Source organism: Prunus dulcis, chromosome 1 (genome assembly GCF_902201215.1).
Source record: "Prunus dulcis chromosome 1, ALMONDv2, whole genome shotgun sequence".
Taxonomy (NCBI): Eukaryota; Viridiplantae; Streptophyta; class Magnoliopsida; order Rosales; family Rosaceae; genus Prunus; species Prunus dulcis.
This window is the reverse complement of record NC_047650.1, coordinates 9,087,737-9,114,832: the sequence shown is the minus strand read 5'-3', so window position 1 is coordinate 9,114,832 and position 27,096 is coordinate 9,087,737. Positions and strand designations below refer to the sequence as shown.

The 27,096-nt window shown below is 36.9% G+C and overlaps 4 protein-coding genes and 3 non-coding genes across 9 annotated transcripts; 5 read left to right on the top strand and 2 right to left on the bottom strand.

The window, feature by feature from the left end:
* The first annotated feature begins 6,714 nt into the window (after nt 1-6,714).
* LOC117627588 (ADP-ribosylation factor-like) lies at nt 6,715-9,006 on the top strand. Of its 3 annotated transcripts, none has more exons than XM_034359760.1 (7): nt 6,715-6,928; nt 7,182-7,335; nt 7,643-7,713; nt 7,969-8,088; nt 8,167-8,285; nt 8,381-8,462; nt 8,569-9,006. In XM_034359760.1, the coding sequence occupies exons 2-7, from the start codon at nt 7,188-7,190 to the stop codon at nt 8,572-8,574; spliced, it is 546 nt and encodes a 181-aa protein (XP_034215651.1). In that variant the 5' UTR covers nt 6,715-6,928; nt 7,182-7,187; the 3' UTR covers nt 8,575-9,006. The 3 variants fall into 3 exon arrangements, with proteins under 3 accessions (XP_034215651.1, XP_034215638.1, XP_034215643.1); XM_034359747.1 differs by having other exon boundaries at nt 8,381-8,473; XM_034359752.1 differs by lacking the exon at nt 6,715-6,928 and adding an exon at nt 6,986-7,029 and having other exon boundaries at nt 8,381-8,473.
* LOC117627568 (importin beta-like SAD2 homolog) lies at nt 8,949-16,463 on the bottom strand. Its single transcript, XM_034359709.1, has 21 exons — nt 16,227-16,463; nt 15,900-16,078; nt 15,644-15,814; nt 15,294-15,404; nt 15,121-15,198; nt 14,808-15,004; nt 14,662-14,722; nt 14,268-14,342; nt 14,000-14,077; nt 13,819-13,881; nt 13,648-13,731; nt 13,383-13,561; nt 13,118-13,157; nt 12,877-13,020; nt 12,575-12,694; nt 12,271-12,486; nt 11,727-11,903; nt 10,766-11,447; nt 9,893-10,092; nt 9,415-9,556; nt 8,949-9,304 (listed from the first exon to the last, which is right to left on the bottom strand). The coding sequence occupies exons 1-21, from the start codon at nt 16,366-16,368 to the stop codon at nt 9,147-9,149; spliced, it is 3,297 nt and encodes a 1,098-aa protein (XP_034215600.1). The 5' UTR covers nt 16,369-16,463; the 3' UTR covers nt 8,949-9,146.
* Nucleotides 16,464-16,587: 124 nt separating this feature from the next.
* On the bottom strand, nt 16,588-16,660 carry TRNAA-UGC. Its single transcript has one exon. It is a non-coding gene; the product is annotated as a tRNA-Ala (tRNA).
* Nucleotides 16,661-17,389: 729 nt separating this feature from the next.
* Nucleotides 17,390-18,485, top strand: LOC117627585 (1-Cys peroxiredoxin-like). The gene is made up of 4 exons (XM_034359741.1): nt 17,390-17,568; nt 17,660-17,811; nt 17,913-18,059; nt 18,144-18,485. The coding sequence occupies exons 1-4, from the start codon at nt 17,451-17,453 to the stop codon at nt 18,387-18,389; spliced, it is 663 nt and encodes a 220-aa protein (XP_034215632.1). The 5' UTR covers nt 17,390-17,450; the 3' UTR covers nt 18,390-18,485.
* A 1,799-nt stretch (nt 18,486-20,284) lies between these two features.
* On the top strand, nt 20,285-20,357 carry TRNAF-GAA. The gene has a single exon. It is a non-coding gene; the product is annotated as a tRNA-Phe (tRNA).
* Nucleotides 20,358-21,749: 1,392 nt separating this feature from the next.
* Nucleotides 21,750-21,822, top strand: TRNAF-GAA. The gene has a single exon. It is a non-coding gene; the product is annotated as a tRNA-Phe (tRNA).
* Nucleotides 21,823-22,153: 331 nt separating this feature from the next.
* Nucleotides 22,154-23,683, top strand: LOC117627582. Its single transcript, XM_034359733.1, has 2 exons — nt 22,154-23,074; nt 23,405-23,683. The coding sequence occupies exons 1-2, from the start codon at nt 22,219-22,221 to the stop codon at nt 23,524-23,526; spliced, it is 978 nt and encodes a 325-aa protein (XP_034215624.1). The 5' UTR covers nt 22,154-22,218; the 3' UTR covers nt 23,527-23,683.
* Nucleotides 23,684-27,096: the final 3,413 nt, after the last annotated feature.

Sequence of the window (27,096 nt, the reverse complement as noted above, 5' to 3'; positions counted from 1 at the left end):
TGAGGTCAAAACGCCGTAAGCCATAGATGCCAATACAAATAAAAATAACCATATAATAGTTAGTATAAATATGAAAGCACAATAACTACAAGTGGTTAATTCTAATATGGAAGAGTCTACTCGCAACCACAAACATATTAACACTTGGGCTAGAGCTTGAATTTTTTTGGTAGTCTATTTAAAATAAGCCCAAACCTTTATGTAGAAATAAGCCCCCTTGAAGCATATAGGAAATAGTAAACATGTAATCCATAACCTATATAAATTTGACTAGAAGCAGACATCAGAATTTTTCTTCTAGCCACCCAAAACACCATATTTGAATCTTGAGAGCCTAGAAGAAATAGCTCTCCCCCTATAAAAAAAAATTGTATCAACCTATCTTCAATGGGTTCTTCAATCTTGGTAGGTTTCTCTTTAAAAAAAAAAATATATGTATATATATATATATTCAATTTCCGATTTTAATTGTTGTTGTTAAGTTTTTTATTATTTAGGGTTTGGGTGAAAATTTTGGGGGAATATTGTAAGTTTTATTTTTGCAACTTGAATGATTAATTAGCATATATGATTTTTGGTGTCTATTATTTATTGTTAGGATATCATGCCACATGATAATAATAAACTGACAAAGAGAGGAAAAACTATTTATTCATTCTTCAAAAAAAGTGGTAATGATAATAATGATACACATTCTGCATTTAATGTTGATACTTCAATTCCTGATGAACTTACTCAACTAATTTATCATCATCGTGATTCGCGTCTTTGTACAACAGCTATTTAAAAATGTCTAGAACACTCAAAAATACGTATTTTTATTTTTCTATAATACATTCATATATTTGATATTTGAAAACCACAAAATGTTGTTTCCTTTTACCGACTTACGCAAAAACAAAAAAGACGAACATTCCACAGCACATAATTCAAGATTGAATATACATAACAATAGGAGTGATGTTAAGTATCCGTTTGACATTGCTTATTTTGGATGATAAGTGATTTTTTTAATAAATTTTGGGAAGTCCAGTCTGTTTGGTAAACTATGAGAAAATCACTTATTGTTAAAAATTGCTATGAGAGAAAACTATAAATAAAAGCAGCTAATGAGGTGCTTTCATTTTCTGATTATGCAAGAATTAGTTTCGAAGAGGCGCTGGATTTAATGATTATGTGTCAATCATTTTCTGATTATGCGGGAATCAGTATCAACAATATTTTTAACAAAAAGTTTACCGAACATCAAATTACTTTATCTCATAGTTGATTATTCTCACAACAAATCTGACAGTGATTATTTTTATAGCGCAGCAATGCCAGACTGGCCCTAAATCTTTTTTTTTTAATTGGAAGATTCTGATCTGTTTCGTTAGAAAATAAGGCATATTCCAATCCCATGTGTGTCACTCAAAATTATTATTTTTAAAATTTTTTTTTTTAATAATTATTATACGAATTTTGAGAGCCTCTTAAAAGAATTGGACCTGGGCTTTTTTTTGTGTGTGTGTGTGTGTGTGTGAGACACAGACCTTGGGCTTTTCATTTGCCTTCTGAGAGAGGAACATTGGGTTTGGGCAAGTCATATTGTGACAATTTCAACTGGGTTAAAATAGATTGCAACCATTAGTGTGCCGGCAGCAGAGGACCAAAATCACAAGGGATAAAACTATACGAAATTATATTTGCACTCAAGGATATACTTCAGACATCCATGTCCTAAATTTCTAATCCAGAGTTTTCCATTTTCCCATTTTTATTCACTTTTAACATTACGTATGATGTGGAATTCGTTGCATGACAAAGATCAATCAAGAAATTATACAAAATAATATTTATTAATTGGAAATCATACAAACAGGAAGACATATCCTTGTGGAATTTCATCCAGATCAAGTACTCAACTTTTAAAAACATAAAAGGAACAGTGATGCAGTCTAATATATCTCTTCTTCTTCTTCTCTCTCTCTCTCTCTCTCTCTCTCTCTCTCTCTCTCTCTCTCTCTCTCAACATTAATATTAATTATAGAAGTGATGGCAAAATATGACTACAAGGCCTGAGGCCAAATAGATGACAGATGCAGTACATTTAAACCAGAGAGGAAAAGGGATTGTAATGGAAATGAAGAAGGCGGTGACTCCGAAAAATATCCCAAAGAAATGGAAGAGATGAAGTGTTATTCTTGGACATTTGGAGTGCTGAACAAATTTGCTTACCATGATGCACGCAAAGGCGAGTAGGACTGCCAGTCCGAGAAAGAAAAAGCTTAGAGGGAGCTTGCTGGGGCGAACTTGGGTGTGTATGAGAGCCATGGCAACTCCGGTTGACAAGCAATACACCACAACAATCTTTGCCCAATCCAAGTTCCTAGCTGCTGCTGCTGGAGCTTGAGCTTCTATGTCACCGGGTTCATCAAGACGGCTCACAATGAGTATTATTTTCTGGAGCAGTAAATGGAAAGAGGCCTTTAGGGACTGATAATAATAATAAAAAGAAGCAGTGCAAGTATTGCTCATTTTTTCTGCATGCACTACCTCCGGATGTAGGTGAAACCGAAGATGGGTGACTTGGTCTAGCTAGCTTGAGAGTTCAATGGAAAATATTGGAGCAAATTAAGGGTCATATGCGGGCCAGGGTATGTGCACAAAACTCCAATCGGCATCACCAAAAGCTGACTACTTTTGATATTCATATCAAAAGGCAGAGTTGAAACTTAAAAAAAGTCATCAAGTCCTTTCCTTCCCCCATGAACTTACACTTGTACCTATAATGGCTATGTTGTATATATGATGTGATTTGCGTGACTCAATATTTCCTATAATGGAAAGGTTTTTTTTATAGACTTGGGCTTGAATATTCACATACTTCACGTGGGCTTGAATGGATTTCATTACAAATATCCGATACTAAACGATGTTTGGGCTGATATGAGAAAGCCCATCTTGATCAAGGAAAAAAAAAGCCCATAAGAAGAAGCGTATACAAAATGCGTTTTGGAGAAGGACCCAGAAATTGAAATGGAATGAATTGTTTGTTGGGAAGAAGTGTAATTACACTGTTGCAGGAGAACCCAAAGGAGAGCAGCAGGCAGGCGGTTTAAGCACGTAAACTTAGCTGGGAATTCCATTTCTCAAAACACAACTTTGATCGATAAATTTGTAACTAAAACATTCTCTTCAAACTTGAAACTTGAAAAACAGTGTGTGGAAAAGAAAAGAAAAAAACTAGAAAAGACTGGAGGGAAGAAGAAAAATGACGGTGAAAACTGAGGCTGTGACCGTGCCAGAGTTGGCTCTTGCTGACACTGACATCAACTGGGACAGGTTTCATTCCATTCCTTTCTTTTGCCTTTTTCTTTGTTTTGGTTCCCCATTTCATTTTCACCACTCTGTTTTCATTTCTTTCCATGCTTTAAAATGATATGATTGTTTTAGGCAGAATTTGGAACACTAATTTTTTATGCCCTTTTTCTTTATGGTTTCTTTTTAACTGGGTCTTACTGGGTTAACAGCTGTGTGTATTTACGTGTGTAATGTCCTCTTGTAATGTACAAAGTTTAGCAGATTGTCAATGAAAACCATTGTTGAGTTGAAATTATGTTTGAATGTTAAACAGTTTATGTTAGTCCTGATTAATCATCATACTGTTTTTGGGCAAATTGCATTACTCATTTTTATGTCAGTTTATTGCATATTTAAGAACAAATTTCAGTCTAGATGGCTGGATTCAAAGTTGCTGTGGCTGGCCAGCTCTTGTGATTTACATATTGTCTATAAGCTGTTTCGGTGGTAAAATAAGTCACTTTGTATGAAGTTTTTTTTTTTCTCCTTTGTTTGGTTCGTGCTGAGGTTTGATTTTGCAATCTGTAATTCTTTGCATTGTGCACAGTAAGCCTAATGAACTTAGGTAGGATCCTTATTGTACTTAAAACAAGACACCCAAAACCCCCCTCTTTTCTTCTCGGAAAAAGAGTACCGAACACAACCACGGTCCACAGTCATTTTCTAAATATGTTTCTTTTCCCCAAAGGAGACATTAGGGTTTTACCGTATTTTCTTTAAAAAATGTACACTTGTGCGGCTATACGCTGTTTAAATTTATTATTTTAAAAGAAATAGTACAGCCGTCTGGCTATACTATGTTTTTCCCTAATTTTTTTTAAATGGCAAACATACAATACTTGTATTGAACATGTACGTACATATTTTTCATATTTAATACACGTATTTGTTACAAAATGTTCAATAGTATACACAAAATTCACATGTTATACTCATATTATTGAATACAAATAATATATAGTGCCCGAACTTTTAATTTGTACTTTGCCAAAATTTTGCAAAAAGAAAACATGAACGTATTTTATTCGTATAGTTGAGCGGCTATACCAAATTAATATCTATAAAGTATAAACTAATACAACTAGGAGGGTCCTTTTATCTTAATTTTTTTTTATTAAATAGTCTAGCCGTGTGGCTATACCTAGTTTTAAAATTCTTTTATAGAAATCGTATGGCCGTGCTGCTATACTCGGTTTTTTCAATTTTTTTTTTAAAACAAAGAAATAGTACAGCCGTCAGGCTATACTTTGTTTTTAATTTTTTGTAAAAAAATTGTACCATCGTGAAGCTATACTCGGTTTTTTCCTAATTTTTTATGAAGCAAACTTACAATACTTGTATTGAACATGTATGTATATATTTTACATATTGAATACGCGTATTGTTTACAAAATATTTAATAATACACCCAAAATTCACATATTATACACATATTATTGAATACAAATAATATACATTAAAATATTTTATTGTGGCTGAACTTTTAACTTGTAATTTGCCAAAATTTTGCAGAAATAAAACATGTATGTATTTTATTCATATAACCACATGCTATGCCAAATTAATATCTATAACGTATAAACTAATGCAACTAGGAGGGTCTTTTTTTATCTTTCTTTTTTTTATTAAATTGTATAGCCGCACGACTATACCCGGTTTTTATATTCTTTTTATATAAACAGTATAGCCGGGCGGATATACGAGATTTTTAAAATTTTTTTATAAAGAAATAGTATAGCTGAACGGCTATACTCAGTTTTTTCCTAATTTTTAAAAAATAGTACAGCTCAAATATTTATAAAAAAAAAATTGTACAGCCCTCAGGCTATACTTGGTTTTTTACTAATTTTTTAAATAGCAAACATACAATACTCATATTAAACATGTACGTATGTATTTCTCATATTTAATACACATATTTTTTTATAAAATATTCAATAATACTCACAAAATTCACGTAATATACACATATTATTAATTACAAATAATAAATATTAAAATGTTATATAGTGGCCGAACTTCTAATTTGTAATTTGCCAAAATTTTGCCCAAACAAACATGTACGTTTTTATTCGTATAGTCGCGCAGCGATACAAAATTAATACCTATAAAGTATAAACTAATGCAACTAGGAGGGTCCTTTTTTCTTAATTTTTTTTAAAAAAGAAATAGTATAGCTGGACTGCTATACTCGGTTTTTAAAATTGTTTTTAAAAGAAATAGTATAGCCACGCGGCTATAATTGGTTTTTCCATATTTTTTAAAAAATAAATAGTACAGCCGTCCGGATATACTATTTTTTAATTTTTTAATTAAAAAATAGTACATCCGTTCGGCCATACTCGGATTTGTCCTAATGTTTTAAAAAAGTAAACGTACAATAATCCTGTTGAACATGTACGCACATATTTTTCATATTTAATACACATTTTTTTTATACAAAATATTCAATAATACACACAAAATTCACATATTATTGATTACAAATAATATATAGCATGGTTTTTAGAACATCTTGGGCTCTTCCTTAATTCATTGGGATCTTTTGATTTTATTATAAAATAATAAAGAAAACAATGCTAAGCCACTTAAGATTGAGAGAGTACAACAAAGTCAGCAAAACTCCATCATCATATCAAGAAAATAAGTTTTTTTTTTCTACATCTTTCTATTGATCATGATTTCGATCTTCTTAATCTATACTAAGAAGAGAATCAAATATTTTGATGTGTCAACGAACGAAAGAACAAAAACCATCTTTTACTTTTCTTCTTCCTAATTTTGTAGTACTGAAATAAAAATCAAGGATAATGAAATAGAAACTTAAAAAACTCAACACCATTCACCTTAGAAACTTTCCACTATTAGCACAACTACATTTTTTGTTTAGAAAAACATAGACGTTAACCAACCCAACCATCCAAAAGTAGAGAAATGGACCCATTAAAATTGAAGCTTTGCACACGCAAAATTAAACCTGTTACTGAAAATTAAACCTAAATGCAGAACTTACAAACCAAACATTAATTACCTGAGAGACGGGCACCTAGCAGAATACAATTGCGAAAATAAGAAACAAATTTTGTAAATCCCCGTAGCTCTCTTTCTTTTAAAAAAATGCCTCTTGCATGCTTAGAAAGGCTAGTATGTATAGATGATAAAAGAGTCAACCATTAGATTTTGTTTCAAAAAGAAATACTATAGGATAGAATAGAAATGCATGAAGAGTGTGAAAATAGAATCAGCCTTCATCATTGGCCACGTCAACTCCAAATTAAATAAATAAATATTATTTATAAAAATTTAAATTTAAATCAACCGTTAGTTTATGTCCGCCTTTCCCGCACGCTATAAACTGGCGCGGGAGAGGGAGAGAGAGCTCCCACTGGAATCTGAATCTGAATCTGAATTTGGTTCAACCATTAAGGAAGCTGTGACCGGCCGCCCCTCTCCTCAAACCCACACACCTCTCTCTCTCTCTCTCTCTCTCTCTCTCTCTCTCTATACCGTAAGTTTTTCATATTTTCTCTTCTTGCATTCTGGATCTGATCATTAGGGAGATCTGTGGCATTCGAAAAAGGATTTGGTGATCAACCTTCCCTTCATAAACAAAATTTATTTCTCTGATTGCAAATTGGGTTGTGTTTGAATTGCATTATATATATATATATATAATGTTTTCTTTTGGTAATCTCTCTATGCAATGAACAATTTCTGGGCTTGTTTGTATCAATGCATGAAATGTGAATGAACCATGATTCTGTTTTCCCTTTGTTTAATAAATTATAATTCAATGGGGTTGTTCTGATATTTTTTGGTTTCTTTTTTTTGGTATTTAGAACAAAATGGGGCTGTCTTTCACCAAACTGTTCAGCCGACTGTTTGCTAAGAAAGAGATGCGTATTCTTATGGTGGGTCTTGATGCTTCTGGTAAAACCACCATTTTGTACAAGCTCAAGTTAGGCGAAATTGTGACCACCATTCCTACCATTGGTATGTTTGCACATAATGCTTCTTAATTAATGGATATCAATCAAATGCATATTCTCTTTTACCGAATAAGAAGTTTGCTCCTCTGTGTGATTTAAAGTACTTAGACGTGACCGTTACACCGCCACATGATGTTATTAATTCACAAATTATAATATAGGTGAATAACATGGTTGATATATTATTGATATCTAGTGTATAGTAGTAATAGACAAACCATGTGCACATGGCGGTGTGATTATCCCACGGAACAATTTCTTGGTATCTAATAAGTAGAACTTCGGTGAACATTTTTTATTGTTTATGGCAGGATTTAATGTGGAGACTGTGGAATATAAGAACATTAGCTTCACTGTCTGGGATGTTGGGGGTCAAGACAAGGTGAGATACATTATATTCCAAGATTAAGTCCCTCTTGGTAATTTGTCTTACAGAATTGGATTATTTTTTGAAGGGATAAAACTCCATTTCTTGGTTCTATATTTACATGTTTGTTCAGTTCAAATTTAGGATATAAATTGGATTTACTTGGACTAGGTCCTTTTACAATTTCTTTGTGAAGTTGTTCTGAACTTCTTGTTATTGACCAAAAATAGAGAAGAACTTCTTGTTTGATTGGTGGTTGGTTGGGTTCAGATTCGACCTCTATGGAGACACTACTTCCAGAACACACAAGGGCTGATCTTTGTGATCGACAGCAATGATCGAGATCGTGTTGTTGAAGCCAGAGATGAGATGCACAGGATGTTGAACGAGGTTATTGGGGAGGGCTTTATTTTATTATGATTTAGTGGTCAAGTGTTTGCGTTGAGCCTATCTTGTTTTTATGAGCAGGACGAATTGAGGGAAGCTGTGCTTCTTGTGTTTGCAAACAAGCAAGATCTTCCCAATGCAATGAATGCTGCTGAGATCACAGATAAGCTCAACCTTCATTCTCTTCGGCAACGCCATTGGTACAGTCGATAGACAACTGCCCCTATCGTCATTCTCCCTCCTCTATTTTTCTGCATAGGGCAAATACCTGTTCATTGTTGACACATTTCTGCAGGTACATCCAGAGTACATGCGCCACTTCTGGAGAAGGTTTGTACGAGGGATTGGACTGGCTTTCAAACAACATCACTAGCAAGGCATGTTAAAAGTCTGTCGATCAATGCTTTTGATGAACTAATTTTTGCCTTTTTTACTTGATATTGCAGTAAAATTATTTGATCCACTTTTTTTTTCCTATTTCAGGTTTAGAGGACTCTGCAGGGGGTCTTCTCCATGTGTATCAGCAGTAGTACATATACCAGCAGCCCATTTTTGGATTACATACATTCATGCCATAAATAGATCGCAAGTTTTATTGGTATCATTGTTGCAATTGGAAAAGAATGCCTCTTATTTTGTGTTTATGTTTTGTAACCCTTTACCATGTGTTCAACGCGACTGTTGTCACTTCGGCGAACACACAAGATGAGACTTTACCACCGTGGAGCGGCTTTTTGCAAAAAGATGAGGGGGAAACTCCGTAAGATGTTGGGTTCTCTGGTCTCAATATCTTGCAGGCTTGATTGTTGAGCAATATTCTTTATAAGTTTGAAATATTTACCTTTTGTTTAAACGAGACACAGTTATCACTTTGCCATGGATTTTACTGATATCCAAAGGGAAACATAAGAAGTCAAATTCTGACAAGTGAGGCCTACAATTTCTCAAAACCATTTCAAACAACACACACCCAAGCAGGTACAGGGGTCAACAATTACCAATCAATTTCAGAAAAAAGATGTTAAAAAAATTACCACTTTTGATCCCTTTCGAATGGAACCTCAACTAGAATGCTGGAAGAATGACCTACATTGAGGGAAAGCATCTAGGAAACTCGAAATCAGTTGTGGCGGGAATGCCTGTCCTTGTATGACAATAGGGTGGTATCTCTCCAGAAGTGACGATACAACTCTTTGTAGATCAATTTCCTCTAGGCAGCCTGCAAAAATCAAAATTTCAGTGAACGAATGCATCTAGAAAACAACAATTAACAGTAATTGCCGTATGCTATCTTGAAGGCAAGGTGAACAGCTAAAACAAAACTTGAACCTTGCTTAAAATCCATTTCCCGGTCTTCATCTTCTATATCACCCTCTTCAATACCTGTGCCATTTTCCAAGGCAAGAGCTGCTTCAGCATACCTATTCAGAAATTCTTCTTCAGTCTCTTCATACTCATCATCCTCTGAATCCTGAGAAAAAAAGGAACCATACTGTCAAGTTTCCCAATATCTGATGCATGAGACAAAAACTCATGGATAAAAAGCCCAACCCCGAACATTATCCATTATTTTTTAAAGTTCTTAATGCTATCATTCTTTTAGATGATGAAAGTAAATTTTCATGAAGGGGATAATCACAGGAATCATAAAAATAGTAGGCAGAGTAACCTATGAAAAAGAATAACATAAGTTGATTGCACCATACATATTAGCCTTCTGTCATTAACAAACAGTTCAGCATGTAGAGAAATTTTCATAGATGACTTCCTGAAATTAGACGATAAAAAAAAAAAATGCAAGTTAAACCTCATCATCATCTTCCTCTTCGATTTCATCATCATCATCATCATCCTCAGTTTCTTCTTCTCCGTCTTCTTCCTGCTCTTTCCTCACTTCGTTTAATCGTACAGATGCTTCCATCAGTGAAGTAAAGCATTCCCGTAACAAAGCACCAGATGACTTTCCAAGTACCAACAGCCGTTCAACTACTTTCGCCAGTGCCAGCACTGAGATTCATTGACAGCCATTAGTCATGTCCTCAGTTATGCAATTTATAGGGTTTGAGGAATTTATGTAACACAACAGTAACTAAAATATCATATCAGAGGCTGGAACACATTCTTATTTTCCCCTATTTGTGACCAAGTATAATTAACTACTTTATCACTGCTAAGTGTGGTAGTTGTAAGTTTGTTTGATCATCTCCCTCTCTCAGTGTTGGGCGAAAAAAAAGATAAAACTATTTTCAAACTCCAACAAAACCTTCAACCTCTTCTCTAACCAAAAGTAACAGGATTTTTGACATAAGGACATGAACTTGGTAATACAAAAGATATCTACGTTAGATTTCAATATCAGAAAGGTAGTCCAAGGGTACAATTCAAGAAAAGGAGAAGTTCTACTTCAGAGCCATTCATACCATAACAGTTAATATTGTAAAGAAAGCTCAACTCAAGGTTTCTTGCTTCCTATGGGCCTCTTTTTCCAAGCATTCTAAGGATGTTCCCCTTAGTTTGATCCTTTTAGATTGGTCTGCTAGTTTAGATTAAGCACAACTGATTTCTTTGTCTTTTAGTTGGATGGGTCTGCTATTTTAATCTCATTATAACAGAAATTCGTTTTAAAATAAATAAATAGGCAGGTAGTCTTGGCTAAGAAGTTAAGCTACCATGTACTAACCAATTAACTTTATCTCGGGTTCTGTTGATAGTCCAGGTTTGAAAGAGCTGGTGGAAACAAGTCCGAGGGCAGATACCCAGGTTTCAAAGCCCCCATCTCCATCCTTCTCCAATATACCCTCTACAACTTCAGGATAACATAAATAGCATGATGATATAGCAAGCAGCAAAGGCTTCCAGAGAGGACCAGGCTTGCTTTTAACTTCTCGGAAACGGGAATATGTTGCCTGACAAAATGCAATTGCCAATGACTGCTTCACACCTTCTGTCTCAGACGAGTAACTTGGGACATGTAGTAGTATATGAATACAAGAGCAAGCCTCCCATGTTGCAGAAGGATAGTGTAAAGCGGCCTCGCTTACGAAAGTACCAATGCCTTCTATTATGGAACGTTCAGGAACAGGTGGAGCTGGAGGATATGGCATTCGTCCCACAATAAAATTCTTCAACTCATATTTCCTGTGTAGACTGACAACTCCCGTAATGCACTCAAAGACTGACATATCCTCTGATTCTTCCCAAGCATGCCAGTCGGCAATCAGATATGCCCAAACTAATAACAACTCTGATACTTTAAGCTCTAGAAGTACATTACTTTCAGTAACAGATAGCATGATGGATTGGAGCAATCTTGATGCAGAATCCAAGCAAGATGGAGGGGGCAGAGCCTCACCTTCCTGACCCTGATAAAAAGAACAGAGAAAATAACATATGTAACAACCTGAAATCCAGAAATGCTTTCCAATGAACAGAGGCACAAGCAGAGCAAATGCAGAGGATGGAGTTTTAATAACCTACTCTTCAATGGCCCAAACCAAAGCCACAAGTTTCAAGAAAGCATATTAAAATATGAAATAGAATATAACAAAAAACACACGTGTTCTTTGTCTTTTCATTCAACATAAATCTAACGTATTCTAGCTAAGTTTCTTTCCAAAAATTTACTAGAAAATAAAACTAACCAATGAATGCATTGGTGTAAGCCAAGCCTGTTGCAAGAGAGCAGAGAAAGCTCTAGCAATGGTAACTCTGCCTGATACCCACTTTTCACTTGATTCATTCTCCTCAGATTCTTCACCCGTAAAAGTTTCCCAAGACTGGTCCATCACAGCTAATGTTTCAAAGCCCTTTTCAACCATCTAATATAAACAATGTCAGTTCATCAGTCTTACAACCTTCAGTCATATTCCACTGATAGTTGTAAATGGAACAAATTTTACATTCCAGAGAAAATGATGATTAGTTGGGAATTATATCATCAATGCATGCACCGAAAGGTTCAGGCAAACACAAAATATACAGTGAGCAGTGCATAAAATGGAAAACAAATTGTCAAGAAAACAAAAATTCCATGAAAAAAGCAGTACTAATTTTGTACAGCTTATGATTTCATGGATCAAAATTGGTCAAGCACACAATGATTCAATTTTGATAAAGCTGATTGGTTAACATGTTATTCATAAGGTTAAACAAACTACCAGCCTAGCCATAGGAATCTACACATACTTGAGGCCATGGCTTCAGATCAGAGGGGACGCATTTCGAGATTGCAACAACCAATGTTGAAACAATATAGGGGATATGAAATACAACATTTTCATTTCCTGCCTCCACCATGGAACTGAGAAGCTGAAACAAAATAGAGCTCTCTTCCTCGTTATTGCCAATCCTACCAATGACAACTTGAAGGAGAGGAAGCCACTCAGGCGGTGGGTACTCGTTCTGGAGATAGGACTTAAGATCAGTAAAAACCCATAATATCATTAAATAAGCAACAAGGGATCAACTAAAGGATTGATTTGTGACCTACATCAAGAAGTCCCATAATAGCCGCAGCAGCAGAAACCCGCACGGGATAACAAGAAATATCCCCACTATCAGGCATAACCAATGCCTTGAGCAATGAGGAATAGACATCTGTACTCATCTCCTGAGAATGAGACCAAATTTTTGAATAGTGGGTCTTACCAAAGAAAAGAATGTGGTTTTGAAGGAAGTATACAGAAAAGTAGGTTAAGAAAACATGATGTAGCAGGTGATGCGTAGATAAAAATTTCTCATTTTTAATTGAAGTACAAGCATAGGAGATGGCATGGTAAGAAACAATCTCACTTCAGGTAGACAGGATGCAAGCTCTCCAAGCACCCAGTTTGCAGTGGCAACTAAGTACGGTAGGCTCACTGATAATTTATACAATGGTAACACACGAGTTTGAACCAAAGTAGTTGCGTATGCAGGTTGCTGCTCTCTTAGAAACTGTATCGCAATAAAAGAATTACAAATCTTCAATTGCAGACTCTTATTAGACCACAGGAGACCAATTTAAGAAGAAGCACAGGAGAAAAAACCTTACATCTAACAAGCCACCATATGCCATCAAAACACCAAAATAACTGTGAATGTCATAGTACGAGAATCAGAAGAAGAAAAAAAACAGGTGTATAATGAGAGAAAGCATGTACACGTGAAAATTTAAAACAATGATTAGTAGAAGAGGATAAAAATTATTACAATGCACAATGCATAAGGGGGAACATACCAACAAAGAGAGAAGAGAAAGAATTATCAACACAAATGTTGTAGAACTATGAATTTATATAATGTTTTTTTGTACTCACTCATTCTGAATTCTAGTTTGGGATGAATTAACATCAGAAGGAATTGGAAACTTTGATAGAAATGGAAGCACCAATAGTTCTCCAATTGAACAGCGTTGGTTGTTTCTCTTGTTCTTTTCACTTTTTTTACGCTTGGATGACACTGATGAGCCATTAGCAGAAGTCCCCAATTGAGGTCCCTGTAGGCATTAAAACACAAGCTAAAAAATATGCTCTTCAAAATATGTGCCCAGAAATATTTGATCAAGGATCACAAAGGAGCAACCTTTGACACTGAAATAACACCAATTAAATTAATAGCACTTTTTCTGGCTGTAAATAGATCCTCCCTCCAGCCAGAGATTTCTTCCTGTATAAAAAAAAAGGTGATGTAATTTGTAAAGGTAATTGAAAAGGTGAATGAATCACGTATACGATCATTATAAGCTTCCCATACAATGTCAGATGGAAGATTTTTTCGTATGTACTCATCGGCATCTTCTTCCCACTCTGAGGTATCCTACTTGAAAACATTGCCAGATAGGGAATTAGTTCGTTCAACTTCTAGCTTAAATCATTTTTAATATATATATATATATATATATATTTCCTTCTTTTTTTTCATACTGAAAGTTTACCTTTTCATTCATTACCAATGCTTGAAAGATTGCAGAGTCCAACAGATATGAAAAATGTGGGGATACTAATCTCCATCCCTGATTTACAATTTAAAAAGAGTACATTAAAGAAAGAGCAAATGGAACTTGAGGAATATCCAAAGGTCCACTTCCTAACCAAGACATTTGGCAGAATTTCCTTGATCTTTATTCACTAAAATATCCCATGGGAGAATAAAGCGTCTAGGGTAAATATTCCATAGTAAAATTTACAAATTAGGAAACTTACTGGCCCTGTTTCAAGAACATGTGAAATCATATCAAAGGCTAATGAAAGAATCCTCTCAGATAAAAAATCCAGCCTCTGCATACAGAATAGTACTTTTTTAGTTCTAACATGACAAGAAAATCAGCAAAATGGTGAGTATTAGGGGTATTAAAATTCAGTAAGCGCGAAACTCTAAGTTTAGAATCACACATAATAAAACATCAACCTCGACAAAATAAAACAATAAACTAAAAATGGATGAAAAGAAAGATAAAAGTCAGAAAGCCAGAATAAGAAAGTCAAAAAACTTGGATAACAGACTTAGCAGTGAGAATCTGGAACACCACAAGCGTCGCTACTGTGCATGCTGACTGTGAAATGATGAATAATTAACAAATTCAAATACAAAACTTACACCAACATCTTTGCTATATTTGACTATGTTCAAAACACATTTTATCATGTCTGGCATCAACCTGAAAAAATAAAGGAATGTAAAACATAAAGACCCACCACAACGACTTTAATATAATCAAATTCAATTCAACATTGCTTTATTACTTATCAGAATTCTTCCGATGTCGAGTAATGAGAGTGCAGAAAATGAGCAAACTTCTTTTCCCAGTCTTCAACCTCATCAGGTAACCATTTTGTGGAGTAACCAAGCAATCAAAACTCAAAGATCCAAGAATGGCAATTAGATCATGACAAAATGAAGGTAGTAGAGGCACTAAAGCAGATGGCATATGCGACCTCACCTATGAAAATAGCAATGCTTCAAAAAACAATAAAAAAGTGGAGGGGGAATGAAAGTACTGAGCAAGATAAATTTTTATGAATGCCCCATTATCATAAAGAAGATTTTTTTACTTACAGTAAAATATATGCATTTGCAGACAACCAGAAGGACATTCTCTGTTTCCACATTTGTTGTGCCATGAGTACCCAAAGCCTATTTGATACAATATAGAATCCATTATTGTACGGTCATAAAATACTAGAAAGGGGGTTAAGGAAATGAGGGTAAGGAAGCGTAAAGACAACAACCTTTTCAACAAATTGATGGAATGCAGTTAACAAGGGCACAAGAATGTCCTTTGCAATTAGCTCTAGCTGTGGCGGTATTGGCTCCTTGGCAACTTTAGGGTTCAAAAAATACTGCCAGAAAAAGTTTGGGCATAAACTACTTAACCAAGTTAGTTTCCCTTAGGGATATAACATATATTAGTGAAACTGAAAAATAGGAGAAATAGAAATAAAATCTGTAGACAACCAGATAAATGTAACTATATGATACCAGGGTACGAGGTTAGCATATAGATATCAGCAACACGTTTTCACATCAAGCAAAAAGAAAATTAACTATGTTGAATTATGCATGGGAAGGTACTAAGTACCTGAAAAGGTCTAAGGAGTGTCTGAAGAATCGTAAGGGCATTAATGGTGTTCCATTGGGAGTTTGCAACATTGTTAATTAGGTTACTATTTTGAATAGCTGACCGCAGATCAGGTACTAATTCAGGCCACGAATTCTGCTTAACAAACTCAGCAACAACAACGATCCGGAACTGCGGGCCAATAAATTAAAGCAAAGCTTATATATCACACGCTTGGTACTAAAAATTAAGCTGTTGCACTTAGAAAAATGCATACCACTTCAACCAAAATTTTGACAACTGATTGTTCGGACTGCAGCAAAGCTCGCAAGAGCTGGTCCTTGAACTCCTTGCTGACGTTTGATTTTGAATTTGGATTATCACAGTCGACATTTCGCCTAGTGAAGTTTTTCAGGTATGCAGCCGCAGCAACTTTCTGACCTTGATCTTGACCGCCTGGTGTTGAGGTAGCACACAAATTGACATGAATTTTTTAAAGTAGTTCGATAAAACATAGAAAAACATCAAAGAAACTATACGGAGCATCAGAAACCATAAACCACACAAAATCAGCTTAGACTCATGATTTGTAAAGCTTAATTACCGGTGGAGATGGAGAGGAGATAGTAAGGGAATTGGGGGAGCTGAGAGAGGCGATCGAGAGCTTCGGTCGCTGTGCGGACGGCGCTGCAATCGTGGCTTAGAGTCTCGTTCAGCAGCTGAGCGATTTGAGCTGCGACCTCCATAGCTAATTTCTTTGTGGCAGAAACCCTAATTTCAGCGAGCACAGCTGCGAAAAAGAGTGAGGGAGTGACAGCGAAAGTTATTGCGCGGGAAAGGAAATAAACAAACATCATTATATTCACGAAAATGTAAATTAATTACCGAAAAATGAAAGGCGTGAACTAAGAATCAATGAACAATTTATTTCGGTCCATAATTTCAAATTAAATGTTAAAAACATATGGAGATGCGGGGTATCGAACCCCGTACCTCTCGCATGCAAAGCGAGCGCTCTACCATGTGAGCTACATCCCCAATGGTAAAGTCTCTGAATATTATTATATTTATATTAAGAAGAAATAAACTAATAGAAAAAGCGACAAGTCACCTTTAGCTACTATAGTTCGTTAGTCGCCATAGTTTTAATTTTATACCACTAGTTTTAAATCCGAGCAATTTAAAACACATTACAAATTTAGTCAAATTTCTTCCGATTTCATTACAATTTAAGCATAATATTTGACATAATTTGTAACTTATTTTTAAATTACTCAAATTTAAAACTGCAAAAATAAAATCCACAAAATTAAAATAATAAAGGCAATCGATAGAGCACGGGGAAAAGGATAGCTAACCAAGGTAGTTGGTGTGAGTGGTTCTGCACTCTCATTCCTTAAGAGAAGGTCAGGGGTTCGACCCCTGCTCTCGTATGGAGTCACCACTTTGACTAGCACATTACAACTTACGAGCCGATCCGATGTGAACGGGAATTAATCTAAGTTGTGGTTAAGGCTTAAAGGTGCCACCCATAGTTGGAGCCCATCTAAGACCACCTCGTGGTTCATACCCAAAAAAAAAGAAAAAAAAGGATAGTGGCCACGTCCACTTCATGCAGAAGACGCGTGGCAGAAGCCCACGACCAATGATATGGAGCCAAGCCAACTGCCGCAACTCCCTAGCCACGTTCTCTGCATGCAACAGGCCCACGCACTCTTTATATACTTTGTCTATATGCTTACCTCACCCCCACAGGGAAATTTCGACCAAAAAAAAAACCCCCAACAGGGAAAGAAAAAAAATCCATTACAAACAGAGTGCTGCGAAAATGCCTGGCCTAACCATCGGAGACACACTCCCAGACATTGAAGCTGAGAGCATCCATGGAAAGATCAAGCTTCACGACTACATCGGCGATAGCTGGGCCATCGTTTTCTCTCACCCGGGTACGTATAATTAGCGCTAATACCATAATTAATGATTTATTTTAGTTTAATTATGTGCTAATTAATTTGCTTGCATGTAACATATGCGTAGGCGATTTTACGCCGGTGTGCACGACTGAGCTCGGGAAGATGGCCGAATACGCTATGCAATTTCAAGAGAGAGGGGTGAAGCTTGTGGGTTTGTCCTGCAGTGACGTCCAGTCACACCTTGAGTATATCAAGGACATCGAAGCCTTCAGCACCGTCAGTTTCCAATTAAGTGTTCGATTTTACTTGACCGATTGATAAATGTTCAATTGTTAGGGTTTTGACATTTCTTCTGGTTTTTTATGGGCTGCATGCAGTGCGGGCGCAAAGTGGAGTATCCGATTCTGGCAGATCCGACCCGAGAGATCATCAAGCAACTTAACATGGTGGACCCTGACATGAAGGACTCATCAGGAAACCCGGTTCCGTCTCGTGCCCTTCATATTGTGGGCCCTGACAAGAAGGTAGGGTGTGACCCAGTTGATTAATTTTGTGCAAATTAGTATATTTCGAGGTTCGTTGCCTAAGAAATTTGTTGTTTATTATAGGTGAAGTTGAGCTTTCTGTACCCCGCGACCACAGGGCGGAACATGGACGAGGTGCTGAGGGTGCTGGAGTCCATGCAGATGGCGAGCAAGAAGAAGATCGCAACCCCGGCGAACTGGAAGCCGGGGGAGCCGGTGGTCATATCTCCTTCTGTGTCTCAGGAGGAGGCTAAAAAAATGTTCCCTCAGGGCTACAAGACCATGGACCTGCCATCCAAGAAGGAGTACCTGCGTTTTACTACTGTTTGATTTTAATTATGAACCCTAATCTAAAAAGTCTCAACAAGTAATATACGTATGTGTCTTTTGTGTTTTGTGACTAGTAGTAGCGAGCGTCTAAATATGTAGTGCCTATGTGTGCCAAATCTATGTGATATATATATATATATATAGGCTTTTTATCACAAGTGGTAATTCAGGTTTATGTGTAAACCAAATTATCACGAATCGTCCTTCAAGTTTTTTGTTACGCTAATAGTCCTTCAGGTTATCATCTACCTATCAAAATGTTCCTTCAAGTTAATTTCCGTCAAAACTGACATTAAAAAAATCACTACCCATTCGACAAACTCAACCCTCAAAACTCTTTCCGTTCATTTCCTCCTGGGTCCTTCCATTTTGGTGCCTCTGTAGTATATAACCAATCTTGAAATTTTGAAAAGTAAAATTCTAAAGAAATTGAAAAATTCAAGCTCAAGCAAAAAGTTATACAACAATTACAGACGATGCATGAAATCCCCATATGATCTCATATGTGCATGAGAGAGAGAGAGAGAGAGAGAGAGAGAGAGAGAGAGTACAGTGGCGCTAGATAGATACATCATGAAGGCCACGATGTTACCTGTGAAAATGAAAAACAGAGGAAGAGAGAGGGAGAGAGAGAGAGAGAATTTAGAATTGAAAACCAAGTGAAAATTGAAGAAAACGGAACCCAATTATTAATACAGGGGGGTGTGGGGGATTGGTTAGAGGAGGTAGAAGAACTAAGTAGCTAGGGTACCTAGAATGCCAAAAACAGAGGCCAAGAGGAAAGCATCAGGGGCTGCCATTCTGGGAGTGAAGCTCTTTCAAAAAAGGAGTGTGTGAGGATTTGGGGCACTCCAAAGAATCAAAGAGCTTGCTCTAATTGTTGCATTGTGTGCCTTTATATAGGAGAGCAGAATGGGACAAAAGAAAATGAAAAAAAAAGAAAGAAACAGAGTTGAGCTAGCTATATTTGATGTCTTAAGCTTACTCTACTGTGTCTTCTTCTTTTTACACATATTTTTCTTCCCCTAGGTAATCATAATGAATGAGGACAACTACAAGCAATTAGCCACAATATTAAGACACTGCAAAAGCTTAGCTTGGTACTGAAGGATAACCATAATTAGGTGTGAATAAATTGCCAGACACATTGAGATTTGCAGCTATAAATGAAGTCTTAGTCATCCTCTGTTCCGTACTGGATGTTGAACCACATCAGTACTCAAAAAACTATTGAGGACTCTGTATTTGATAATGAATTTGCAGGACTTCTTCTATATTTCATATTGATCCATGAGCATGAGTTTAGTCTTTCTTTGGAGTTCTCCATTGTTGGTCTTTCTCTTGAGCTTGGATTGTTTCAATTTCTTTAGAATTTACTTTTCAAGATTGGTTATATACTACAGAGGCGCCAAAATGGAAGGACCCATGAGGAAATGGAGGTAAAGAGTTTTGAGGGTTGGGTTTGGTCGAATGGGCACTGATTTTTTTAATGTTAGTTTTGACAGAAATAAACTAGAATGACCATTTTGATGGGTAGATGATAACCTAAGAACTATTAGTGTAACAAAAAAATCTGAAAAGTGATTCGTTATAATTTTGTAAACCTGCAAGGATCATTTGTGATTTTTTTTTTTTTTAATAAAAAAAAGCCTATGTATTATGTGTGGACCAACCATCTATGTGTTGAGAACTTGAGTTTTATTTGGGTTTTTTTTTTTTTAGTTGGGTTCTATGGTGGTTGAAATTTCTGGTATTGGGTGTGAACACTATTGGTCTTAGGCGTAAACGTGCAACAATTGGGCCAAGTTCGAAGGATTTTGGATGCCTTAATAAAATACAACTGATAAATTTTACACATTGAAATAAGAAACATTTTCCTCTGGCATTTAACAAAAGCGGGGATAGCTCAGTTGGGAGAGCGTCAGACTGAAGATCTGAAGGTCAGGTGTTCGATCCACCTTCACCGCATTTTAAGTGCTCTTTTTCATTTATTTTTACTTTAGACCTGAAAGTGCATTCACTATGATATGGTACTCTTTTATTTATTTTAGACCTGAAAGTGCATTCGTTCAAGGATGAAAATATCAACTGTCCATATAGTATCTGAGTTCAAAATTTACGTATATTTTGTGAATCTATTGATATACTTTCATAATTGACGAAGAACACATATTAACGTGGAGCAATGATGAAAGAAAATCAAAGAGTCCGCCATGAAAGATGAGAGAAATCTCAAAGGTTTATTGAATAAAATATAAGAAGTTAACCCTAGGCACCAAGTCCTAGGTATATAAGAAACCCTAAATACTATCTCAACCTTAGCATAGTTGGAAATCTCAAAAGACTTTGGCCTAAAAACATGGAATTTTGAAGTAAAATTTGCATGAAAAGCATGAAAATAAATTTTATAGTAGAATGGATTTTTATGTTGGTATGATATTAGAAAGGATAAACTATGCAATTACAATTTAGATAAGTGCAAACGCATTTAACAAAGTTATCGCGATTTTCCATGATAGTTGTCACTCGTAATTTATAAGAGATTGTCGGATTTGTCTCCATCATTATTTTGGAGCTGTCATCTCGGATTTGCGGGGGCTGCTTGGGGTTTGTACGAGGCATAATTAAAAAACTGACACGTGCCCCTACCAAAATTGAAAATAGGGCAACCAAAATTGCATTTGGTCGCGAATTCATTGAACAGTGTCGAAATATTTTGGTGACTCTTTGAAAAGCTTTTGTTGCCAATCAGTTGGTTGAAGTCTTAACCTATGCATAAATCTCACAAAAATTTTGGCGACGGAATTACAAAAATTTCCTCACTAATAACACTATGGGGTGACCAAAGCTGCGTTGGTCGTCAAAATTTTAGTCGAAAAAAAGGTTTTTTCTTGTAGTGAGTGTGCATTTTACATAAACAAAGAGCTCTTATGAGGTTCAAACAATGACGAGACCAACCATCTAGTCATACCAAGTCATTGCAACCTTTAATTTGTGTGACAACTAGATTATTATTTGGTTGATGGATCTAAAGTTAAGTGCCATTATTTGGGTTTTTTGGTAGAATCTTTGCATTATTTTGGGGTTTTTTGTACTGGTCCTTTTGCTGGGATCTTCAATTACATTGAAAATTGAAGAAAAATTTATGGGTATGGTATGCCAATGTACACATGTTAAATGTTGAGCAAAAATATTTCTTTCAAAAAATATCCGAAATATATGGCCGAAGAAATAGGTTTATCCCAATATATCGGCTGATATTTTCATCTTGCATTCATTAGTATATGTTACACTTTTTTTATTTTTACTTTAGACCTAAACTTGGGATATTTTGTTCTTTTTCTAACTGAGTTCTCAATTGCGGGGATAGCTCAGTTGGGAGAGCGTCAGACTGAAGATCTGAAGGTCAGGTGTTCGATCCACCTTCACCGCACTCTTTCTCCATTTTATTTCATTTTCTTTTATTGACAAGAACCTACAAGCTTTTTTATATGCTGCTGGACCTGTGCCTTGCCTTGCCTCCCCTATATGTGAATAGTTTGCTCCGGGTTCAGTGCAATTCGAACCTCAATAACATATACAAACCACATTATACAAATCCATGAAAAGTCACCATCGATCTGAGAACAAACCCTAATTGAGAATCCCAACGCTGATACATAATTCACTGCTGCTACTTGGTTTCTTTCACTCTTTTTCAACTTGTGGATCCCATAACAGCTGTCTAAAGCATCAAAAGCTGTCCTAATTTATGGAGCAAATCCCGGCTACCTGTTTCACTCTGTTCACACACTACCTCTTCATTTCTTTCACTCATACAAAACATTCCATGCCAATTGCCACAGTAACTAATTTTCAAATCTTCACAAAAAAAATAATGTGGAGCCACTCTCAGTCAAAACGACTCATCACCCTCCTCAGCCTCCTCCTCCACTTCCTCCCCGCCCTAACCCTCTCCCCGTGCCGCACCACCTGCGGCCCCATCCCCGTAAACTATCCCTTCGGCCTCGACGACGGCTGCGGCGCGCCGCAGTTCCGTGGCATGCTCAACTGCTCCACCGACCTCTTCTTCACCACCCCATCCGGCAACTACAAAGTCCAGTCTATCGACTACGACAAGAAAAACCTCGTCGTTTACGACCCCGCCATGTCAACCTGCTCCATCCTCCAACCCCACCACGACTTCCTCTTGACCCCTATCCAGTCAGCCATAATCCCACCGACCTCGGACACCGTCTTCGCCCTCCTCAACTGCTCCGTCGACTCCCCTGTCCTCAACCACTACAAGTCCCTCTGCTTCAACTTCTCCGGCCACTCCTGCGACGAGCTTTACAACTCATGCAACGCGTTTCGGCTTTTTCGGTTGGGCATGGGGTTAAGCAACGGGACTAATAGTACTGGAAGTACTGATTTTGTTCCGCCGTGCTGTTTTACGGGGTATGATACTGTGAAGTTCATGAGCATGAATATTTTGGACTGTACGCATTATACTAGCGTGACTAATACGGATCGGTTGAGAGGTTTGGGACCGTTGGATTGGACTTATGGGATTAAGTTGAGCTTTGCGGTTCCGGATACTGGGTGTGAGAGATGTGCTCAGTCCGGTGGGACTTGTGGGTTTGATACTGAGACTCAAGTGTCTCTCTGCCTCTGCTCTACTTTCACCAATTCTACTAGAGAATGTGGTAAGAAAATTAAACTTTTTATTTATTTATTTTATTTAATATAAGCGATACTAGAGAGGGAGTTTTCTCACACACACTTCTAAAGTGACATTGAGATTCTAATTTGAGACCACTAATCTATATGTCAATAACTTTTTCACCTAGACGATACCCCGTTGAGAAGAAAATCAAACTTTTATAAATTTTGACAATGTTACACAAGAAATGTTACATTAATGCAAATGATTATAACTATCTCAGGTCATTTTTGTTTCATTAATTGCTTCAATTATACTTGTTTCTTCCGGTACATAACTTCAAATTGGGTTCTTTATGTTTTTTTTATTTCAGCTGCAGGCAGTGATACGGCAGAAGGAAGTCATTGCGCTGCCTCGATACTCTTTCAAGCATTCTTTGTGATTATGGGGGCATTGTTAATCTGCTTGCATGATTTTAATCTTTCTTTTATTTGAGATTATTCTACTTCTAGGAGCATTTTTGTTTTCTTTTTTTCATTCGCATGATGCTGATCATGACCCTTTTGAAGTTTGTTGTTGACAATGTAAAGCACTGATTGCGTTTAGTGACACGATCGGCTGGAAGCAAAAGTTACTTTTGCAGTGTACAATATTGCACCATCTCCATCAAATCTCTAAATTTTGATTCTATGCAAGCAAACTCGTCTCATTTTTCTAACCAGCTCTAATTTTTAATTTTTAATTTTTTTTATCTTTAACGAACCAAATACAAGAGATAGGACCTCATTTTATAGTAAAAGCCTTATTTAAGGCCCTTAAATGAGGTTCTATCTCTTAATCGTTGGAATAAATTAACCAATTTGATCTAACGACTTACTAATTTGATTCAACGGCTAAAAAATAGGGTCTCATTTATGGACCTTAGATAATAGGGTCTCATTTATGCACCTTAGATAAGGCCAAACCGTTTAGTCCACTTGGTGAGGGGTCCCAACAAGAACATGATGCTCGGTTTCACAGGCCCACGAACTCAATCTATAATTTGAAAAGATGCTTTTCTTGAAGGAGTTTCTAAAGGCACACATCAATTTGGTGCACCCAACCTTCAAAGGAAAATTTTGAAACTACTCCCAAGTTTGTTCCTGAGGATTAACCAAAAATAATAAGAACAAGAAAAGAAAAAAATTAAGTACACAAACTAATTTTTATTGTCAATTCACCCTCTACCGTCTAAATCAATAACATATCATTTAATAATTCGTCAAATTATTAAAAAAATTAAAGAAAAAGAGGGTTTTCTTCTCCTCCCATTCCCCCATGACCACCACCTTCCACTCCCATACCAATCTCCCACGCCCATACCCTTTCCCAGGGACGGTCCTACGTCCATGCTAACATGGGCTATAGCCCGAACAATGTGATATTTTATGGTCAAATCTTAATACTTAGCCCACCAAAGCATACCTCCACACACACCATCCCTGTGATCCCACCTAAAGAAAATATTTTTTTCTTTTTTCTTTAGTTAACTAATCCCACAAGTGTGGTAGTAAATAAAATAAAAACTAACCCCACATTAATATTTAGTACTCAGCCTTTTTCAGAAAACACACATCCTAGAGAACATCTTTTACTTTTTTCTGTAAATATATATATATTTACCTTTTCTAGTGTACATAAAGCATCAATTTATTTTTTTTTTTCTTATAATTTTTGGCTACTTCTTTTCATTTTTGAGACCATGTACTGGTCAAACAAGTCAGCTTTCTTTGGTGTGCGAGCGTGCCACTGCTAGCAACGTGAATTCTAGCAGATTTCTTTTAGAAAAGATAACTTGCGCCACAAGTTACTGACTTCTAAAACAAACGATTGTGAATTTGGGTGAGGAATATCTCCCAAGTAAGTTCTTTTCTTGCCTTAGACCGGTAAGGACTTTCACAATTTATCTCAGTATCAAACGGCTGTTCTGGCCAGAAGTGTTTGATAGAAGTGGACTGTTCAGGCAGAACTGCCTTTTACAAGATAATAAATACACATATTTAACTCTAGACAAGTTAAGAGACTGTCGGCACTTCGTTTCCGCTTGAATGGAAGGTTCCGCTGTAGGCTGGACTGGACATATCTGGGTTGGTCCGTACTGCTTTGTGACTTCAAATGCTAGGCTGACCTGCAAATCGATACCAAAGTTGGATTTTTGCAGAGCTTTACGTCTTCTTCACGTTTTGTGAGGCCTTTTGAATAGGCAGAACTGCAACTTCTCCTGCTTGGAAGGGACAGAAGTGGCTATTCTCGATGGTCTGATGAGCTAGGGATTATACTACGAGAGTTGTTCTGCTTGAACAGGGCTCTTCCTGAGTTTTCTGGGGTCTCCACGTTTGTGAAAACTCAAACTCTGCTTGTCTTGGCTTTTGCTGAACCAAATTTGTAACGAGGTGTCTTGTTCTAGAAGACTTGTTTTCTAAGTCTTGAACCTTGGAATTCAAGTGAGCTCTTGGCTTTTCTTGGTGTTGTGTTTTTTGATTGATGAATTGAGTGTCCTTCTTGCCTACTTCTGTTGTTTTTTTTTATAAGAGATTCTCTCTTGAAGGTGATTTTAAACTTTAATAATGGGCGGCAACAGATCTCTCAAAACGTAAAGCAGGAAAGATTTTATCAATTATGGCAGATAGGCTCCCAGTAGTCTTTTCCATAGCAATCCCTTCCCTGGTTTACTGGGCGGCTGTTTCTTTGTTTTAACCAACGCCACCGCCTATGCTTCTTATGGCGGTTTGGTTTCTTTTGTGTCTCCTGAGTAATTCCTTGTTTCCCGTTCTAACTCTGTAATCCTTTGGAAGATGGCGTCTCGTTTTGGAGAGAAAATCTCTGAATATAGATGGGTTTTTTTGATCTTCTGTTTTGGCAGTTTTTCAGAGACGTCCCTTCCCATATAAAGAATTTTTAGTTTAAAAATGCTGACTTTCAAAGCTGAGGTAGCCACGTGAATGTGTTTTTTAGTCTTTTGGGCTTGAGTTTTAAACAAATATCTTCGTGGGCTGATCCTCAAAGGCCCAAATATGGCAGTTTTCTATGTTTTGGGCTTTCTGGGATTGGGTAAGTGATTTTATCACGGGCCTGTTTTTGGATCTTTTGGTATGTTTAAATTTAGGCCCAAACAATGCCCCCATTAAGTCTGAATTTGTTTTTTTTTTTTGGAACGGTTTTTCAGACTTAATGTTTTGCCATGAATTTGCGCGCCAGTCTTTTCCGCTTCGTGCGTCTGTCACGTCCGCCCATAATGATCTGGAGTTCGTGGGGGAAGAAAAACGGCTATTTATTTAGCTAGTTACTAGCCAATAATCACCAGGTCCCGTCTCTTCTTCTTCCTCCTACGTTTCGAGCTTTTCCCCCTTTTAAAAGGAAATTTCAAACCCTCGCTTGTAACCCTCCCGATTAAGAGTTTCTCTCTCTCAGTTTTTTATCGTCTCCTTCGAATCCTCCTTTCCTTTTATCCTCTCTGTGGTTCTCTTTTTAGAGATGTCTTCTCCAAGGTCTCGTGCTCAGTCCTCTTCAGCTTTGATTCCTCCTGATTACGTTACTTGGAGCGGGATTGATGCTCACGCAATAGAGGTTAGGAGCAAACTTCATCCCTTTGCTCAAAAGATTCTGGATGAAAATGTCCTTCACTTGTTCGAGAACACTCTGGTGCTTGGGCCTCACTGGTTTGGCCCTGTTCCTGCTGAGGTGGCAGAACTGCTAAGAAAAGATGCTGAGGCTCCTTTGTGTTTTGAGAGCACTTCTGCGCTAGCTTCTCATTCTTGGGTTAGCAAGAATTTGAGCCGATCCTTCCCGTCCAGCGAGGTGAGGAACAGCCCAGTCAAATGGGCAGACTGGATTGACAGACTCCTCCCGAGATATGGGGGCCACTGGAGGAGAGCTGGGATCTATGATGCCATTCTTTTGTCCAAGCAATCGATCAACAGAGATGAAAACCTGCTTGCTGCTGCTCTGTGTTTCTGGAATTCTGCCAGTAACACATTCGACTTCCGTGTAGGTCCTATGGCGCCAGCCCTGCTGGATATGGCTCAG

What these genes read in the sequence shown, in the direction of transcription:
- LOC117627585 (XM_034359741.1), top strand. Translation starts at nt 17,451, where the DNA reads ATGCCTGGCCTAACCATCGGAGACACACTCCCAGACATTGAAGCTGAG. An exon ending in CATCGTTTTCTCTCACCCGG is followed by an intron (nt 17,569 to 17,659) that starts GTACGTATAATT and finishes ACATATGCGTAG; the next exon opens with GCGATTTTACGCCGGTGTGC. An exon ending in ACATCGAAGCCTTCAGCACC is followed by an intron (nt 17,812 to 17,912) that starts GTCAGTTTCCAA and finishes GGCTGCATGCAG; the next exon opens with TGCGGGCGCAAAGTGGAGTA.
- LOC117627568 (XM_034359709.1), bottom strand. Translation starts at nt 16,368, where the DNA reads ATGGAGGTCGCAGCTCAAATCGCTCAGCTGCTGAACGAGACTCTAAGC. An exon ending in CAAACTAGAATTCAGAATGA is followed by an intron (nt 13,158 to 13,382) that starts GTGAGTACAAAA and finishes TGACATTCACAG; the next exon opens with TTATTTTGGTGTTTTGATGG. An exon ending in CATATGGTGGCTTGTTAGAT is followed by an intron (nt 13,021 to 13,117) that starts GTAAGGTTTTTT and finishes ATTGCGATACAG; the next exon opens with TTTCTAAGAGAGCAGCAACC.
- LOC117627588 (XM_034359747.1), top strand. Translation starts at nt 7,188, where the DNA reads ATGGGGCTGTCTTTCACCAAACTGTTCAGCCGACTGTTTGCTAAGAAA. An exon ending in ATGTTGGGGGTCAAGACAAG is followed by an intron (nt 7,714 to 7,968) that starts GTGAGATACATT and finishes GGTTGGGTTCAG; the next exon opens with ATTCGACCTCTATGGAGACA. An exon ending in TGCACAGGATGTTGAACGAG is followed by an intron (nt 8,089 to 8,166) that starts GTTATTGGGGAG and finishes TTTTATGAGCAG; the next exon opens with GACGAATTGAGGGAAGCTGT.
- LOC117627582 (XM_034359733.1), top strand. Translation starts at nt 22,219, where the DNA reads ATGCCAATTGCCACAGTAACTAATTTTCAAATCTTCACAAAAAAAATA. An exon ending in CAATTCTACTAGAGAATGTG is followed by an intron (nt 23,075 to 23,404) that starts GTAAGAAAATTA and finishes TTTTTATTTCAG; the next exon opens with CTGCAGGCAGTGATACGGCA.